Source organism: Nannospalax galili, unplaced genomic scaffold (assembly GCF_000622305.1).
Source record: "Nannospalax galili isolate Female #2095 unplaced genomic scaffold, S.galili_v1.0 scaffold281, whole genome shotgun sequence".
NCBI classification, from domain to species: domain Eukaryota; kingdom Metazoa; phylum Chordata; class Mammalia; order Rodentia; family Spalacidae; genus Nannospalax; species Nannospalax galili.
This window is the reverse complement of record NW_008349068.1, coordinates 11,119,907-11,138,408: the sequence shown is the minus strand read 5'-3', so window position 1 is coordinate 11,138,408 and position 18,502 is coordinate 11,119,907. Positions and strand designations below refer to the sequence as shown.

General features: G+C 38.6%; 1 protein-coding gene across 1 annotated transcript in view; it reads right to left on the bottom strand.

Annotated features, from left to right (window-relative positions):
• The window catches only part of LOC103744491 (sperm-associated antigen 16 protein), a 619,142-nt gene that overhangs the window by 526,672 nt on the left and 73,968 nt on the right, over positions 1-18,502 (bottom strand). The window contains exons 7-9 of the mRNA XM_017801372.2: positions 17,170-17,287; positions 6,144-6,210; positions 4,724-4,830 (exon numbers count right to left, since the gene is read on the bottom strand). Coding sequence (XP_017656861.2) covers positions 4,724-4,830; positions 6,144-6,210; positions 17,170-17,287 — 292 coding nt within the window. The remainder of the gene's footprint in view (positions 1-4,723; positions 4,831-6,143; positions 6,211-17,169; positions 17,288-18,502) is intronic.

The following is an 18,502-nucleotide window of genomic DNA, read 5'->3' as shown; positions in this document are numbered from 1 at the left end:
TTTATTCAAAAAGATAGAAATGGAGGGAGAACTTCCAAATTCCTTCTATGGTAATTTAACTTCTTTACCAGGTAAAGATACAAGAAACAAAACTATAGACCCATATCCTTAATGAACATAGATGCAAAATTTCTCAACAAAATACCTGCAAACTGCATACAGACACACATGAAAAAGATCATCCACCATGATCAAGTTGACTTTATTCCAGAGACACGGGGATGGTTCAAAATACGTAAGTCAATAAACATTATAAATCATATAAATGGACTCAAAGACAAGAACCACATGGTCATCTCAATAAATGCAGAGAAGGCCTTTGACAAAATTCAGCATGAAATTTGTGTTCAAAGTCCTAGAGGGAACTGGACTGGAGGGAACATACCTCAACATAATTACAGCCATATATAACAAACTCACAATCAACATCATTCTAATGGAGAAAAACTTGAAGCATTGCCAGTAAAATCAGGAACTGGGGCTAGAGAGATGGCTCAGCAGTTAAGAACACTGGTTGTTCTTGCAGAAGACCCAGGTTTGAATCCCAGCACCAACACGGCAGCTAACAACTGTCCATAACTCCAGTTCCAGGGGATCTGACAGCCTCTTCTATCTTGCTCAGGCATTGCATGACATGCAGGCAATACACACATACACATAAAATAAAAATAATAAATAAAACATTTAAAATCAGGAACCATATAAGGTTGTCTATCTTCACTCCTTTTTAACACAGTGCTTGAAACTCTTGCAAGAGCATTAAGACAAGAGAATGAAATTAAAGGAGTAATAATTGGAAAAGAGATCAAATTATCCCTTTGTGCAGATGTTGCCCAAGTTCTCTTAGGGTCCCTTGCTCCTGGCACTATTAGACAAACTATATAACACATATTTATCAGAATTTTTCATAGTTTATATCCTGGGTAGGGGGAATAGAGTAACTTACAAAAGCGAACACCCAGGGCCCCACACCTGGTGCCCCATTCCACTCTGTGGCTCAGCATCCTGTCATTCCAGATCACTTCAATGCCTTGCCCACAGTCTCCATTAGCTTTAGCCCACACCTCATGGGCCTGCAGTCTCGCCCAGGTCAGTAAATGTCCCTTTCACGTCCATGCGGGCAAGACACTGGGGCCATTTTTTCCACACCACTCACTTTCAAGATGGCCCCAATGCTTCCCCCTCCATGGCTAACTCTCTGCAGCTCCTTCTCCATAGCTAAAGCTCCACAGCAGGCCCCACCCCTTGGAGCAATAAGTGCCCCTCAGGACACACTCCACCCCTTCCTCAGGCTCTTACAATCTTTCTGCCAATCTCCACTAAGGTCCCTGAGCCTGGAGGGGGTGAAAGATGTAGGGTGATCTCTCCTGTGTCATGGTGAGATAGTGATTTCTTGGGCCTCCCCATTATTCATCTTCAAGCCGTGACCATTGATCTATCTCAGTGGTGTTTCTTCTACTATAAAGACAAATGGAAGGAAGGAAGTAGACACATCTAAACAAACATGAATATAAATACAAATGCCTATAGGATATCCCAGTAGGTATACTATATTCATTAGACAGTATGCTTGTGATGGCTTCCTGGCTAGGGCCTGTAGCCTCTCTTGACATAAGGGGTTAGCCTGATCTACAGCACCAGGTGTGTATTCCACCCCTAGGAGCGGGCCTTATCCAATTAGAAATTTGTCAGTTGTACATATGTTAGTCAAGCCATTATTGCACTTGCAGGCATTGCTTGGCATGTCCATAGTGAGCAGCACACAGGGTCAATTGTTGAGTAGAATCATAGGGGATCCTTTCTTCCCCAATCATCTGCATAGCACCTTCTGGTACTATGAACATCATTAATCCAGGGACATGGAGTTTTTGATTGTTGAATAGAATTGTAGGGGATCCTTTCTTCCCCAACCATCTGCATAGTGCCTTCTGGTACTATGAACATCATCCAGGGACCATGGAGTTTTTGGCTTAGTCTCAGTTCCATCTTTTCTTTTCCTCCCACATTCACATCATGCAGTGTCTTCAGTAACATGGCCTTACTGACCTTTCTAGTGTACAACCAACATTAGTGGCAACAGTCTTGGTGAACTGGAGGACCTCTAGGATCTCTCTCTCTCTCTCTGACCAATAGCTCATAGGGGGGCAACCCATACCTGGTATTGTACATTTTCTTAATAGTTGTATAGTTTGGGAGCCTCTGCTTTTATTTTACCCAACCATAAAACTGCCAAGAATCTTACAGCTATACTGAAGAGAAAACCCACAGAGTGGGAGAAAATCTTCACCAGCAACACATCTGACAGAGGTATAACATCCAGAATATATATAGAACTCAAAAAACAGAGAATCAAGAAAGGAAGTAACCCAAATAAAAGATGTGCTAAGGAGCTGAACAGAGAGTTCTCAAAAGAAGAAATAAAGGTGCCTAAGAAGCACCTTAAAAGGTATTCAACATCATTAGTAATTAGGGAAATGCAAATTAAAACCACTTTAAGATTCCATCTTACCTCAGTCAGGCTGGGTAAGAACAAGAGAACAAATGATACCAAATGTTGGAGAGGATGTGGGAAAAGGTGAACACTCATCTGCTGCTGGTGGGATTGCAAACTTGTTAAACCCCTATGGAAAGCAGTGTGGAAAACCCTTAAGAAACTATAAATTGAACCTGCCATTTGCACCAGTTATACTACTCCTTGGCATATACCCAAGGAACTCATCGTATTGCAGACACTTTTACATCCATGTTTGTTGCTGGTCTTTTCACAGTCGCTAAGAGATGGAAGCAACCTAAGTGTCCCTCAACTGATGAGTGGATAATGAAAATGTGGTACATTTACAAAATGTGGTTCATATATACGATGGAGTTTTACTCAGCAGTAAAGAAAGATGAAATCATGAAATTTGCAGGTAAATAGATGGAACTAGAAACTGTTATACTAACTGAAGTAGCACAATCAGAAAAATAAATGACATATGTTCTCCCTCACATGCAGATCCTAGCACCAAACCCTTATAAGTGAGTATGTATCCAGACATAACTATAGGACCCAGGATAATGAAAAGTAACCAGGGAGGTAACGGAAAAGGAAGAACCTGAGAGAGAAAAATAAAGAACCTAAGAGAGAAGAACAACAGGTGTTATTAAGGGAGATATGGATAAAAATGGGGTTATTTAAATGGAAGGGGGAAGAGAGGGTTATACAAGGAATCTGGGGGATAAAGGGAAAGAAGAAGCCCAAGAGAGATGGACCATAGGAGAAGGGTATTATTAAAGGAGAAATGGGGAAATCGGGGGCACATTAAATGGTGAAACTATGGTGGAAGGGTTACATAATGCCAGAGATAAAAAATGCTTAGCAAGTTTTAAAAAATCAGAGGGAACCACATTAGTCCAACAACCTACTGACAAATTATACATACAATCAGTTCAAAGAATGAAATATATGTCTAGTCAAAGTTTATCTGAGAACGTTTGGTTATTGCCCATGCCTTATCTACAAAGCACATGGTAATTAAAAGTATCATACTGGTGGAACTAACCTTCTTGTATGTCTTGGATCTTTAACAACCATACTTTGAGGCCTATGCTAATCTGGTCAGACTAACTTAAAGGACAGTTTTTGCTCCTTGCCCTCCAAGGTCGATTAAGATCCACCTGCCTCTGCCTCCCGAATGCTGGGACTAAAGGCATGTGCGACCACGCCTGGCTGTTTTTTAAACTATTGTAAAGAGGATTTCCAAACAGATCTAATAGGTTGGTACTCATGGAGATAATATGAAGAGATACTGACTTCTGTTTATGTTGTAAAGATAGTGGTGACAGGCAGGCATCTATCTTGTCCCCAACATTTCTTAGAATGTTTCCAGCATGTCACAGGGGCTCCTCCCAAACCCATGTGACCCCTGAGGAACAGATCCTCAAATGACCTTAAGAGTAAAAATAAATTGCTTTATTTGGGCCAACTGTATGGTCTTAAACACCCAAAAGGAAACTATAACCAAAGTTTAAAGTGATCAGTATATTTCCTTAAGAGTCCATGTGTATAGCTAAAGGCTACATTACAAGAAACAGTGCCAGACAAGAGATACCTTCCTCTGAGTTGTTGGCCAGGGTGGTCCAACAGACTCCCCAAATTACTCAGGCTATTGCCACAGCCCTTGATGGCCTCCCAGAACTTGAAGGTAAGACCCTACTGCCAAAGACAGAACATATGTTAGACACAGAATTTGGAGAAATAGAGGTGTACCTGACCTGAAAGCCACTTCCCCTGAAGGCTAGCTCTCATAGCTTTGGAGACTGCTATGAAAGTGCCAAGGGAAAACATCAAGGGATGATCCAGGACCAGCTTCAAGACCAAATAACCACATCAATAGCCAGCAGAGCATTATTCTACTCCATGCTTTCAAAAGATTAAAATGAATTATAAGTTGTATCATGAGAAAAGGAATAAACAGTCATTTCTTTTGGACAGGGGGATTCTAAATAGAAATGTGAGCAGTGTGCTGACTCCCTGCAACCATGTGAGAGAGCTATTCTCACCACTGTTCAGTAGGCACGTATCCCTGAATAATGAGCTGTTATTTCACTCCGTAAAAGACCATGTAATATAACAACTCTAAATTCCTTTTTCAGTAAAATAAGGTGATACTATATGAATGGCATTCCTGTAAAAATCTGACAGCTAAGTATGACTTCATAGAAACATAAATAAATACCTTACCTTTCTCTCATCTTTCATTTTTGCTTTATATCCATTTTCCCGTGCTTGGTGAAGATATTTTTGAGTAGGACCTTCTGACTTATTTTCTCTCTCAGAACTATAATCACCTGCAATAGCAGAATTCAGTCTTAGCCTTTAAAATTTTTGTCTGTAGAAGTTATGATTGTAACCAAACTATGCAGACCAAAGGCCTATTAATATTTTCATTTAAAAAGTATTAACTTAGTAATAAAACTACCTAAAATGATTTAAGTTGGGTCTCAAAATTCAGTTTCCAGTAATGTAGGGCTGCTTTCTATAAGGTTAATGAAATGGACATGGAACTAGTTACATAGCAGAGAACCAATCTCCTATCATGCTACATTCAAACTTTTGTATCATCAGGATTTTTGTGCTTATAAACAAAGTTGAAAAAAGACAAAGAAAAAAATTTAAGAAATCACAATATTTTAAAGAAATGTCGTGGTGCATGCCTTTAATCCCAGCACTTGGGAGGCAGAGACAGGCGGATCTTTGTGAGTTTGAGGCCAGCCTGGTCTACATAGTGAGTTCCAGGACAGCTGGGGCTACAGGGAGACCCTGTTTCAAGAACACACACAAAAAGGAAAAGATTGTATTAGTATAATTTTATTATACATGCTTCTTAATCTTGTGAAGAACAGCTAGGAAAAAATACAAGATGATACTACCACACACTTGTAGTATTTGCCTCCTGATTCTCCTGGGACAGAAGCAGTCCTACTGAAATCATGAGAGGGGAAAGGATGACAGGAAAGGACAACTTTGCACTCACAGCTTTCTCTACAAAGATGTACACATTTAAGTTTGCATACCATCTATTTCTAAATAGTCAATTGATGTAAAATAACTACTAAGGGCTTACTCACTAATACATAAATGATAAAGTTCAATGTTGTGAATCATAACCCTAGATTTATAGTAGGGAAAAACGACGAAACAAAAACGTGTTTGATTTCATTGCCACAGCTCTCTTAAAGAAACTACAGCCCTGTCCTTCACCCCGCGCAAAAATCATTTCAAAATGGATCAAAGACCTTAATATAAGACATGAAACTCTGAAACTGTGAAAGAAAAGCATAGAAAAAAAATAGTTCAAGGATAAGAGAAGGATTTTTCCAGTACCTAGTATTGGTTGCCTCATTTATACATTTTACATTAGAACAAGGCTAGTCTGGTACCAGGTAATTCCATGACAATCAGACCAGAAGTCCTTTCATGGTGACTAAAATATACTTTGATTTAAAGTAAGTTTACACATTGTCATATCTAGATTCCCTATTAATCATCTGTTAAGATTTTGATTCACAAAAGTTTCCCTAACCATAGAATATCTGTAGAATAAGGCTGAACAATCTTCAGCAGCATTAATAATTAGGGACTCATCACACTGTATTCTTACCTTTGACTACAGGAACGTGAGTATGCCCTTTGTCTGTGTTCTTCAGTGTTGCCTGGAGCCCAGAAATCTAAAACAAAATGATGCAAACATGCAGCATTATACATTAAATGAATTTTCAAAGGTTAAGTAAAATGCAGTCTAAAAATTAATTATAAAATAACAAAATCTCTCTTGAATTCATGGTTATAAGTTTTAAAACAGGAAACGTGAACTTTAGCAAAAAGGCAACATTATTTGTAAAAATTCAGTTCCATGGACAATTATTATCCACTATAGAAAGCATCTGAAGCATATATCTCACAGCATATTATCCTGAGTCAAGAATGGTCTTTACACACTCAGATTAGTTCAATTCTACTTTGAGAGAGGTTTTTCCTCGGTTTATATTTCTTCATAATTCATCTTTATATCTATAAACTATGGGGTATGTATTATTCAGGAAATAAAATGTGAAGAGTTATACTCAAAACACTTCACTATCTGCACACAGGTAATCTCTGTTTTACTAAACCTGTCTTGTAAAATTAAGAACATTAGTTAGCTGTGCAGTAGTCCTTTACCTTTATTTCCTGAGTCATACACTTGAATCTAAAATTTGTCCTTCATTGTATATGATTATGTGAACATAAGATACCTTCTATTTACTTATATCCAAATATGCACATGCCTTTACTATCACTGAATACTAACATTTTTATTATTAATAAAAGCAGATAATTTGTAACCAGTAGCTTAATGCTAATGAAATGCTTGGATAAAAATAAATGGTAAATTAATATCTAGTCCCAGAAGTCAAATGGATTATAAATTTTAATAACTAACTTATCAGAATAGCATTAATATCTATAGAATAGTTGCTAATACAGCACTGAGAATTGCTCTATGTCCCATGTCTTGTTTCCCTGTTAAGATCAAACACTGAGATGGTTCATTTTTCACAAGGGATGATCCAATGTTAATACATTGCTATGAACTAAAGTCCACTTTTTGTTTTCGTTTATGCTTCTGGAATTCATCCAGAATATTACCTTTCACTTAGTCACTCTGTCTTCTTGGTCTTCTCTATATTGGAATGGCTTCTTAAAATTTCCCTTATTTTAATGGCCGTGAATGTTTAGAGAATTACTGGTTAAGTAGTATTTTATAAGATGGCTATACATTTACATTTTCCTATTTTTCCATGGTTAAACTAGAATTGTGGAAATTTTTAAAGGAAGACAGAAGAGAACATTACTTTTAATAAATCACAAGTATTTGCTACTAACCAGACTTAGAAACTGAGGATGTTAACCTTGACCCTCTGGCTAAAGTAGTTTGTCACATTTATTCACGGTAGAGTTACTTTTTCCCATGGATCCACTATGCCTTTGGAAGCAAGCTATGAAGTAGAGCCAACATTTAACAACAGAACTGCTATGTTCCTCCTAGAGAGAAGGAAAATCCACTCAATGCTCTTGGGGATGCCTCTCTGTGGAAGATGGGCCTATTCTCCCCCATTTATTACTCAGTAATTTTTATAATTACAAAACCATAAACATTTGTTTTGCAGTCTGTTGATGTGAATTATAATCCTTACTCCATTACTTATCTTCTTGGTCAAATTGCTACAGGCTACAACACTGGGAACTCTTTCCAGATAGACTCCAAGGATGAGGAGAGTGACTCCACTTTCAGTTTCTTGGCTAACAACTTTTAAGCCTTATCCCCTTTCAATTGCCTTAAACATTACCACTTAGCACCAGTGGCAGATTACAATCATACAAGTCCCTCCCACAACATAAAAAGTGTCATTCTGGCCCTAAACCTACAATCACACACACACACACACACACACACACACACACACACACACACACACACACCTTCAAACCTCAAACCATCTCTTTACCCTAAAGTCTAATACATTTCAGATATATGCTTAATAGCATGGGTTGCTCTCTCAGAGAGCATGGTTTAATAAATAATAAACATGCCATGACTTCTCTGTGTAGATGGCATCAACAGTCTCAGGAAATAGCCACCACAGTTCCTTTCTCCATTACCATAGCACAATGTTTTGAGTTTCATGTTCTCTGTCTCTGTCTCTCTCTCTCTCTCTCTCTCTCTCTCAAATAGGATGAGCAAGATGATTCACAGGTGAAGTGCTTGCCATGCATATCTGACCACCTGAGTTCAATCTCCAGAACCCACATAAAGGTGGAAAGAAAGAACCAACTCTACAAAGTTGTCCTCTGGCCTCCACATGTTACTGTGGCACACGAGTGTCCATATTCACACATCATGTATATACATAACAAATACAATTTTAAGTGAATAAGCACAGGGTTGGGGATGTGGCTCAGTTGGCCTAGCATGCGTGAAATCCTGGTGTGATGGTTTGAATGAAAAAGTCCCCCATAGACTCCAAGTATTTGGACATTTTTTCCCCAGATGATGGCGCTGTTTTGGGAGGTTTTAGAAGGTGTGGCTATCCTGGAGGAAGCACATCCCTAGGACTGGGCTTAGAGAATTCTTAAGCCTTGCCAGATCTCCAGTTGCTCTCTTGCTTCCTGTGCTTGTGTGATGATGTGAGAGCTTAGCTTCTGCTGCTCCTGCTCCAGCCACCTCCAGCCACGATGCCTCCCTGCCGTGAAAGACTGTAATTCCCCTGGAACCGTAAGCTCAAATAAACTCTTCCTTCTATAAATTGCTTGGGTCAGTGTTTCTATCACAGCAACAGAAAAGTGGCTAATATACATGGGTTCCATCCCCAGCACCACATAAAGTCGGGCATTATATGAGGATAACATGACAGCATTCAGGAGGTACAGGCAGGAAGACAAGAGTTCAAGGTCATGCTCTGCTACATGTTGAGTTCCAGCCCAAGCTGGGATACAGGAGACCTCATCTCAGAAGGAAAAAGAGCAAACAGAAACAGCTCTGTGACAGCTTTCAGAGTGGCTCTGGTCACTCACACAGCCAGGCACACTTTCCCTCAAGGTGTGATGTAGACCAAGGAGAACTCAAAGTAATACTGTGAGGACCTGGACTGTTCTTGGCTTGGGGCTAGACACCAAGGTCTGAGGCTGTAAAAACCAACAGACCTCCAAGTCCTGGTTCTACAGAGACATCAGACAAATTATTAAAACCTCCTGTGCCTCAATTTCCCCAGAGAGTACCTCTGAGAGTTGAGGTACTCTCTTCATTGTGAGTCTTTATAAGCTAAAAAGAAAAGTTACACATTTCCAGTCTAAAATGCCACAGAGTAATTATTCCTATTCCCAAGCAAGGAAAGACTGAATCAAAGTAAGACAGAAACACAGTAGGAGAAACACCAAACTCCAGAGCTCCATGTCTGCATCTGCCTCTAGTGATGCAACCGTCTGGTCTCAAATGGGCTTGGGCAGCCCCACCACTCCATTTGGCTGCCTGCAGAACTTACAGCCTTTCTCCTGGGTCTACTCTACTCTGCCCTCATCTTTCCTTGGCAGACAGCCCATGGTCCTGGCATCTGCAACATCCCAGGATCTCTAGCTTACAGTTCACCTCCATAGCTTCATGAAATGGCCTCTCAAGGACTCTTGCAAGGAATCTAACCCTGTTACATGCTGCTTGATCTCAATGGCTTTCTGGAGACTTGGTGCAAGTCTTGATGACTGTTTTGGGTGTCCTGGGGCCCTCGGGGCGGGGGTAAAGTCTGCGGTAGAGTCACAACACAGACTCCAGAGGTCTGGTGAGAAGCAGGCAGTGCGAGCAGCTGCAGACTCGTTTATTGTGGATCTGGGGCTCCCTTATATCCCCCACTCCCAGCATCCCATTGGTCAATTGATAAGTCATATCTGTTCCTCATTGGCTCTCTGTACCAGACCATTTTCACGTCAGCGGTCTCTTTGTCTTTTGGCAGAACACAGGTTTGCCTCAGTCAGATGTTTTTGGCCCGTTTGCAGAGTGCTGGTTGTTCAGGCAGCACTTCCTCCTACAGATGACCTCAAAATTCTTTCCTTTTGTATGCCTACAAAAGCAGTACTTTATACACATTGGGACCATGTTCTGCTGCCAGCTTGAGATGTAGCTTGTCCCATTTGGACCATATTGGCAGAAGACTCTGTATCTTCAAATATGACCCTGGAAAATATTTCTGAAAGTGGCCATTTGAGCCATAGAGCTCCCCTGTGGTGGCATTCTGTTTAGGCTCTCTCCTTTCATATAAAGTTGCGATGTTATAAACTACAGCCTTCGCTGTTTAGGAAGGGGTTCCTTATCCTTAAAGCACCTTTCTCACTGTCCCAATGTAGGGCTCCAAGTTTCTTTTTGATAGCACAAATCTCTTGAATAATTACAATGCTTTATCTGCCCTCACGTGTCTGCAGCTTTGAACTTGTTCACATTCTTTTCCTAAAAAAACGAATATGCGTATTTTTCACACTTTTCTGGTCTCTCGCATTTTAAATTTGAATAACAGCATTACCTGGATATTACACTGTATTGAAATTTCCTCTGACAAACACATTAGCTCACTACTTTTCAATTCAACCTCTCTTCACAGGACACAGGGAAAATGCAGCCAGATTCTCCCCCAGAATATAACATGAAGTGCTTCTAGCTCATTCCCTCAGAATAGAATCCTTGTTCTTTTCCGAAATCTCATGAGCTGGGCCTCCACTGTTTGCATTCTTTTCACCATCTTTGTCTTCTAAACTCCTACCTGGATGGCCCAGTAAGCTCCGTTTTCAGTGTTCTAGCCCGAAGTTCCAAATTCTTCCATATTCCTTCCAGAAACTAGTTGCAAAGGCTTGCTAAGAACCATGTGGTCTTATCACACAGGTTTATCACAACAATAACCCTCATTCCTTGGAACGATTTTCTGTATTATTCACTTTTCTCATTCCTTTAACCCTGACAAAAGCAACTTAGGGACTGGAACTATGCCTCTGACATCCATCATGGCGGGAAAGGCAAGGTGGCAGGAACATGAGACAGCTGGTCACCCTGCACACAGTCACGCAGCAGAGAGAGGAAATTTCTGGTGCTCAGAGTGTTTTCTTCTTTTTATTCAGTCACAGATTCCAAGACATGGCATAGTGCCACCTGGTTTCTATTTTCAGCTAAATCTTTCAGAAAGCACCTTCACAGACATGACCAGAGGTGTGTTTCCTTGGCAATTACAAATCCAAACAAGTTGAAATGACAATTAGCCATCACTCCTACATACTTACAAATCAGTTACATTTTAGCTCTTTTGAATCATAGAATTAACACTCAAAATTATGAACAGTATTTTCAATAAACTTGAAAAATTAAAAACAAAAAAATTGCAGATTTAAAACCAAAAACAGTAACTTTAATGTTTATTACTTACTAAAGAAATGTAAAAGCACATTCTTACTAGATATTTATCTTTTAATACACTTTCACCCTTTGATATATAAACTGAATAGCATAAAAAATTCTAAATTCTATCACTTAGTTATGCAAATTACTGTATTTATTTGAAGAAAAACAGTAAGCTCATTAAAGTAAGGGTTTTAATGAAGTTATGATCAAGAATCCTGATAGAAAACATGAGAATCTTCTTACTGCTGTCAACTCACATCTTAAAGGTAAAAGGTAAAAATGAATTTTCAGAGTATAAGTATATTGAGTACTGAGTATAAAGACATTTAAAAATAAATATAATGTGAATTTGTTTTCTGCTGTGAATTACTGGGGAACTTTTCAAATATTGTAAATATATTTTCACTACACACATATTTTAAATAAATTAATTTTGTGGCATCTTGTCATACTAGTATGTTTACAAGTCAGAGATTAATCAATGGCCACACACTCAGGGTATACCTTATAAAGAAGTTCTTTTAGGGATAAAAAGTGGTTTTTGGTAATAGACTAGTCTCTGTGCTAAAGCTAGCCAAATAGGTTCAACTCATAGGCCTGGCTTGTTTCCCAAGAGAATTCCTATGACCACAACTCTATTCTCTGCCCTCATTTGCAGCCTGTGCTAATTAACTCTAGTGTGATTTCTGTCATTTTTGCCACCTAGTAACTTTAAGCTAGTAACTTTAAGCTTACAAATTATGAGTTACACACTTCTTGGTACAGATAGCAGTTATTCACTCAGCCTTCCCTGAACCTGTGTTGCTGATATTATTTATGGGTTCCATCAATCATTGTGCACATTTTGGGTTTTGAGCAAAATTGGTGATGTGAACAAGCATGTATAACACAGAGCTTATCTTAGGAAGGCTGTATTAGACAACCAGTTTGCATTCACATCTATAAGACAATCCTAAAAGATCACTAAATGCCCAGTATCAGCTTTCCTTATAATGAAGCCTGTTTAAATCTGATTTTCTCAAATCATAGTAAATCTATCATCATGAATAGCAGATGTAGTTAAGAGAATAAAGTTATTTCTAAATTCTAACTGCTCCATTTTCAATATAAAGAAATAAATTCTAGATTTTTTTTTCCTTCAAATTAGAATTTTCTTTAAGCTCAAGCGAAAACAATTAAAAAATACCCTGTAATCAAGCATTTCAGAGGCAAAAGCAAGTGGATCTCTGTGAGATCAAGGCCAGCCTGGTTTACATAGAGAGTTCCAGGCCATCTGGGGCTACAAACAAACAGAAAATAGATGAGGAGGGTGCTAAGGGAACTTAGAATAATGGCCCATAGTATAGAAGAGGGCAGGGATATATTCCACACAGCAGAACAAAGAAGTCTAAAGAGATCGAGCCTAAGAGAGGAGAAATAAGAGGTCAGGAATGAGAACCAGAGAGTATTGGCTTGACTTTCAAGCTAAAAACTCCAAGTGGGTAGCTGAAGCAAAGGGCAAGTGAATCAGATAATCTGAAACTAATCCAACTATACACATGGTCCTAGTTTCTCAGGGAATAGCCTATAGATGTTGACAGTTGCCTTAAAGACACTTTATATTTTGTATTCTGCTAAAACAAAAATAAGGATTTGTGCCTTGCAAATCTCTATATACCTCAGTGGGGGTAACAGAAATGATAGCATTTAAGGTACCAGACCTAAAAAATGGGTGTAAGAACAGAAAAATGAGGATACATGTGCTAAAAGCTCACAGATGCAGTGGCAGAGAACCTGGATTTGGCAAGGTTTGCCTTCAACAAAGTAAGGCACCTCAAGATTAAGAATATGATCAAGCCAGCCACAATACATTGGAAAGTGTAGACAGAAAATGCCATGTAGACTTCAGGCCATATGAATATTTATTTGATCTTTAGACTAGGAATAATATCATTTAGAGGAATAAAATTAACAGTGAATTCTTCTAGTTAAACAATTTTATATTTACACATACTGTGCTAAACTCAAAGAAGTATTTTAATCTAGAACAGTCTAGATGGTCTTTACCAGACAAATTATCTTTACCTTTACCTGCAGTAGGTGAATGGTTTGAATGAGAAACAAGACCAGCTATATATATAGCTTGTTGTGTTTACATATCATGTAAAATTCAGACCTGACTTATGAAATTATTTTAACTTTTAAACACGTTTTTATTTCACAGACATATTTATCATAAAGTCAAGTGATTCATCCTTGATTAATATGTGAGAAAACAGACTAATATGTAAAAGACTTGATGTTGACATGACTAATTCATCAACAATTCTCACTCCCAAATCCTTATCTTTCTCTATTAAACCAGTGATTAATGGTCTGAAACCCAAAGATCATATGTGTCATAAGTATTCACAACATGACCTTTGCTCTAACCTAAGGAATGACTGTCATGTTAGAGACAGGAAGCAGGAGAACCTTTCCAGAAACCTAATTTGGCTCTGCTCACAAAGCTGACGAGTGGCAGAGCCTACTCTGCTCAGGTTTCCAACATAGAAACCAAGGATCCAGAGGTACTGAAAGTGATTTGGGACGGTGAAGCTTCGTGGTCAGTTTATTGGAATTAGAATCACCATGGAAACACATTGAACAAGTCTATGAAGGCATTTGCAGAAAGGTTAAGGAGGGATGACCCACCTTCATTGTCAACTGCACCATTCCAGGGACTGGGATTCTAGACTGAATGAAAAGGAGGAAGCAAGCTGAGAATTAACATTCATCTCTCTGGGCTTCCTGACTGAGGCTGCAATGTGACTAGCCGCTTTGCCTTCCTGCCGCAATCATATCCCTGCCTAGATGCTCTGTGAGCCAAGACAAACTGTCCTGCCTGAAGTTGTTTTTCTCAAGTATTTTGTCACAGCAACAAGTGCCTAATACACACTTGTCACTGTTTAGATGAAACTCTGACACCTTGACATCTATGTCATAAAATTTTAATTAGAAAACTTGTTTTATTCAATATTATCTACAATATAATTCAAGCATTCAAAGATACAAAATTAAAATCCACATACAAAAGGCACTAAAACAAGTGATGTCTTATTTTCAATAGCTAAGAATTTCAATGAGGAGACAAAATAACTTGATTAAAATATGTCTTAATAATAAAACTGTTATGGGCATAGTATTACCATTGTGCACGCTTTGGGGCAAGCTTTTCTGACTTTGGACAAAATGAAAATGTCCAGAAAGCAATGAAAAGAATTAAACATACTACATCCTCTAACAAATGTGACATGTCAACATTTTGCTTTCTTTTCCCTAAATTCTATGCCAAAGTTTCCATACAAGGTCTTAGACCTAAATGAAAACACTGCAGGCTGAAGGTAAAAGGGTATCATTCAGCATAAATGACAGAAAGTTCAATTTATAACAGAGTATCAAATATTTACTTGGGACGAATTTTCAGGGAAATCTTATTGATTTATCCCACATTTCACAACAATATTTTTAAAGTTTTTCTATTTACCTCTTATTTTATTTGTATTTCTGTGTATATGAATGCTTTGCCTACATGCATGTAAGTGTACCATGTTTGTACAGTGCCTGCAGAGGTCAGAAGAAACCATCAGATCCCCTGGACCTGGAGTTACTGGCAATTGTTAGCTGTCATTGGGTGCTGGGAACCAAACCCTGGTCCTCTGTAAGAGCATCCAGAGATCTTAACCCTTGAGCCATCTCTCCAGTCCCATGTTTACCTCTTACAGACAATATATCTGATCTCTAAGGGCTCATGAGGCAGGGGATAGCTCTCTGCATGCTGTAGTAAAAGAAAAGGGATCACAATGAAAACAGCAAGCTGTTCACATATGTTTCAGTGAGAACAGAGGCTGGAGTAAAACGGAAGATTATGGGTTAAGAATTCCAAGTCTGGAGCACTGAGGAAGAAAAATAAGAGGCCAGGCATCTGGCTGTGATATAACCACGTGAACCTGATGAGAGACAGACGGGCAGAAGAAGCAAGGCAGTGATATGTAGCCAGCTAGCGAATTTCCATGAGATCTTTCCAATTTAGGAAACTCACAGGAAGTACTATTGCTTATTACGTATTTGACTTTAATCCATTGCTTCTAATACAGAGGCCAGGAAAAGATGTAGGGGCCTCTGGAACTGAAGTTAGGGGATGGCTGTTAGCTGCCATGTGGGTGCTGGAACAGAACCCTGGTGCTCCGCAAGGCCAGCCAGTGACATTACCCTCCGAATCTTCTCTCTAGCCCCTAATGAAGCTAATTATAACAGACAAAGTTGTATGTAAGGACGGCTTCTAACGAATTTTCCACTTCAGGAAAGAGACCCCAGACCATCCTATAGCCAAAAAGATACCCAAAGAGTAGATTGCAGCTACTTCTTGGTAGTTGTGAGAACAAAGTTATCTTTGTATAATTAAGAGCACTTAGGACACCTGCAAGGTCTGAGGTAACACCAGCCAGTGACTAATGGCTAGCAGACAGGCAAGGTCAACAGATAAGAAAACCAGAGAGCTCAGTATAATTAGCAGTTAGCAAAACACCTGTAAGGTCAGAAGGTAGTAACGACGGTCAAGTAACTAACAGCTAGAAGATAGTCAAGGTCAAAGCTGGAGTCGGAGATGGATAGATGAAGTCTTCAACCACCCTCTACTAAGTGAGCACTGTGTGATCATCTTCCTACCGGAACATGAATACAGCATGTGGAACCTCTGTGGTCTTGACCCATAATAGCCCAGAAAATTAGGCAAGCTCAACAGCAACTTCCTCTGTCTTTCTCTACTCTCTGCCACTGCTCTATCAAAATGCTGGACAAATAAAATTCAATGGCTTTTCCTCCCTTGGAAATCCCATCTTCTCTTGGGAGTGTCTCTCACTGTTCTATAATTCTTGATAAAGCCTGCTTCCACTTTTCATACTCCCTTGAAAGTCTGTCATTAATCTTCATTGGTGTGAAACAATAAACTCGGAGCCACTGTCCTAGGTTGATCTTTGATGACTGTGAGAGTGCAGTATCTTACGTACTTGAGTCATACACAACCGGGTTTTCACTTTCAAACCCATGTATCAATAAGTAATTTACCTAAATTGATTATATAGCTGTTAAAGATGATTTAAACCCAAGTTTCTTTAACTACAATGATTATTTTCTTCTAATTATATTTTAATAATCTACTCACTCAGGTTTCAGTTACATATCAATTCAATTATAATCATTACAAGTTTTTAATGGATAAGACACTTTTTCTTCACGTGTCCAATAAATTTTAAGGTAAAAATTTGTGAAAAGTGTTTTTAAAATTTCTCATAAAAACAAAACCATCATTTTACTTAGAAAAATTAATATAGGTTGGAGAGATAGCTCAGTTGGCATAGTGCTTGCCTCAGAAGGCTGAGTTTGACTTAACTTGAAAATTGCCAGCATGTTGGCATATTTTTGCAATACTAGCACTAGGAGAGTAGAGAAGGAGACTCTCTGGAACTCTCTGGAAGCCAGTCTGGTGAGCTCCAGGCCAACGAAAGACTCTGTCTCAAAGGAGGTGGACATCATTCCTGAGGATGACATGTGATGCTGTCTTCTGGCCTCCACGTATATGCATACACACATGTAAACATATTCACATCCACGAACAAGCAAAGACACACATGTACACACACATAAAATAATAATTAAAAACTGTTCCAAGGTAGTTTGACTGTACCCTTCCTACCTTCCTAACAGCTTTGTCTCTTTCCAAGGAGGTCAGCATTTTCTCCTTCAGCAAAGCATGGTGCTTCTCATGTAACACCCTTATAGTTGGCTCATAAGATGCATAATGTAACTTCAGCCTATAAAAATAAAAGGCCAGTACACAGGAAAGGGTAAAATAGTTACATTGGTGATTTCTTTCTAACATCTAAGCCCTTTTTCTTTCATTCTATTTTTTTGTGTGCTTATAAATAAAAATGAGTAACCACATAAAGGTCAACACAACAGAGCCAAGATGCACAGATGTATTATTTTTATGTAATTTCAATCTACCTGGGGGTGAGAAATAAAGTACAGAAAGGGAAAAATCACACTTGCCTTAACCAGTTTTCTATTTCCTCACAGCACATTTTGTTGTATTCAAGTATATACTCAGAATATTGCCACAGGTCTTTGAGATTTAAATATATACATTACAGGGCACAATAGTAGTGCATTCCTATAATCCTAGCACTCAGGATAGGGAGGCAGAAGGATTAAGAATTTAAGGCAAACCTTGGCCACATAATGAGTTCAAGACCAGTCTGGGCTACAGAAGACCCTGTCTTATAAACCAAAAACAACAACAATTGAACAAAATTCTTTAATCAAGTAAAAACAATTTCAAAAAAGATAAGACAAAATAATTGGTTATAAAACAATGCTGTCATTTACTCCAAAATAAAAATAGTCTTTAAAAAAGTTTGACTAATCTCACATTAAGAAAATCAATACTGGGCGTGGTGCACGCCTTTAGTTCCAGCACTTAGGAGAAAGAGGCAGGAAAATAAACCTCTGTGAGATCAAGGCCAGCCTGCCTAGATTACATAGTGAATTCCAAGCCAGCTGGGGCTACAGGGAGACCCAGTCTCAATAAATTAAATAAAATAAATAAAAAGCAAGCATAAAAAATAGTTTGGTACCTCATAAAAGATCATTTAACTTAACATGATATAAACCCCTGCAAAAATTCTACTGGAAAAATGGTTTAAAATGTTTTATTTTTATAGAAGCACAATTTACATGACTAAAATATTTAGCTCTCAGGTGTAACAATTGAAAGAGTTTAGATATCCATATCCATGCAATCCACATTGTTAAGATCCCTAACATCCTAGAAAACACTGGAGCTGTATACACTGCATATCATAGAATATCTTCTCATTGGACACTGTTTTCCTTTACTAAACAGAATGTTTTCTAGGCTATTCCTTGTCTTGTGTATTGGTACTTTTGTTTCATTACATTTTGTGAGCAATAATCATGATAGATAGATAGATAGATAGATAGATAGATAGATAGATAGATAGATAGAG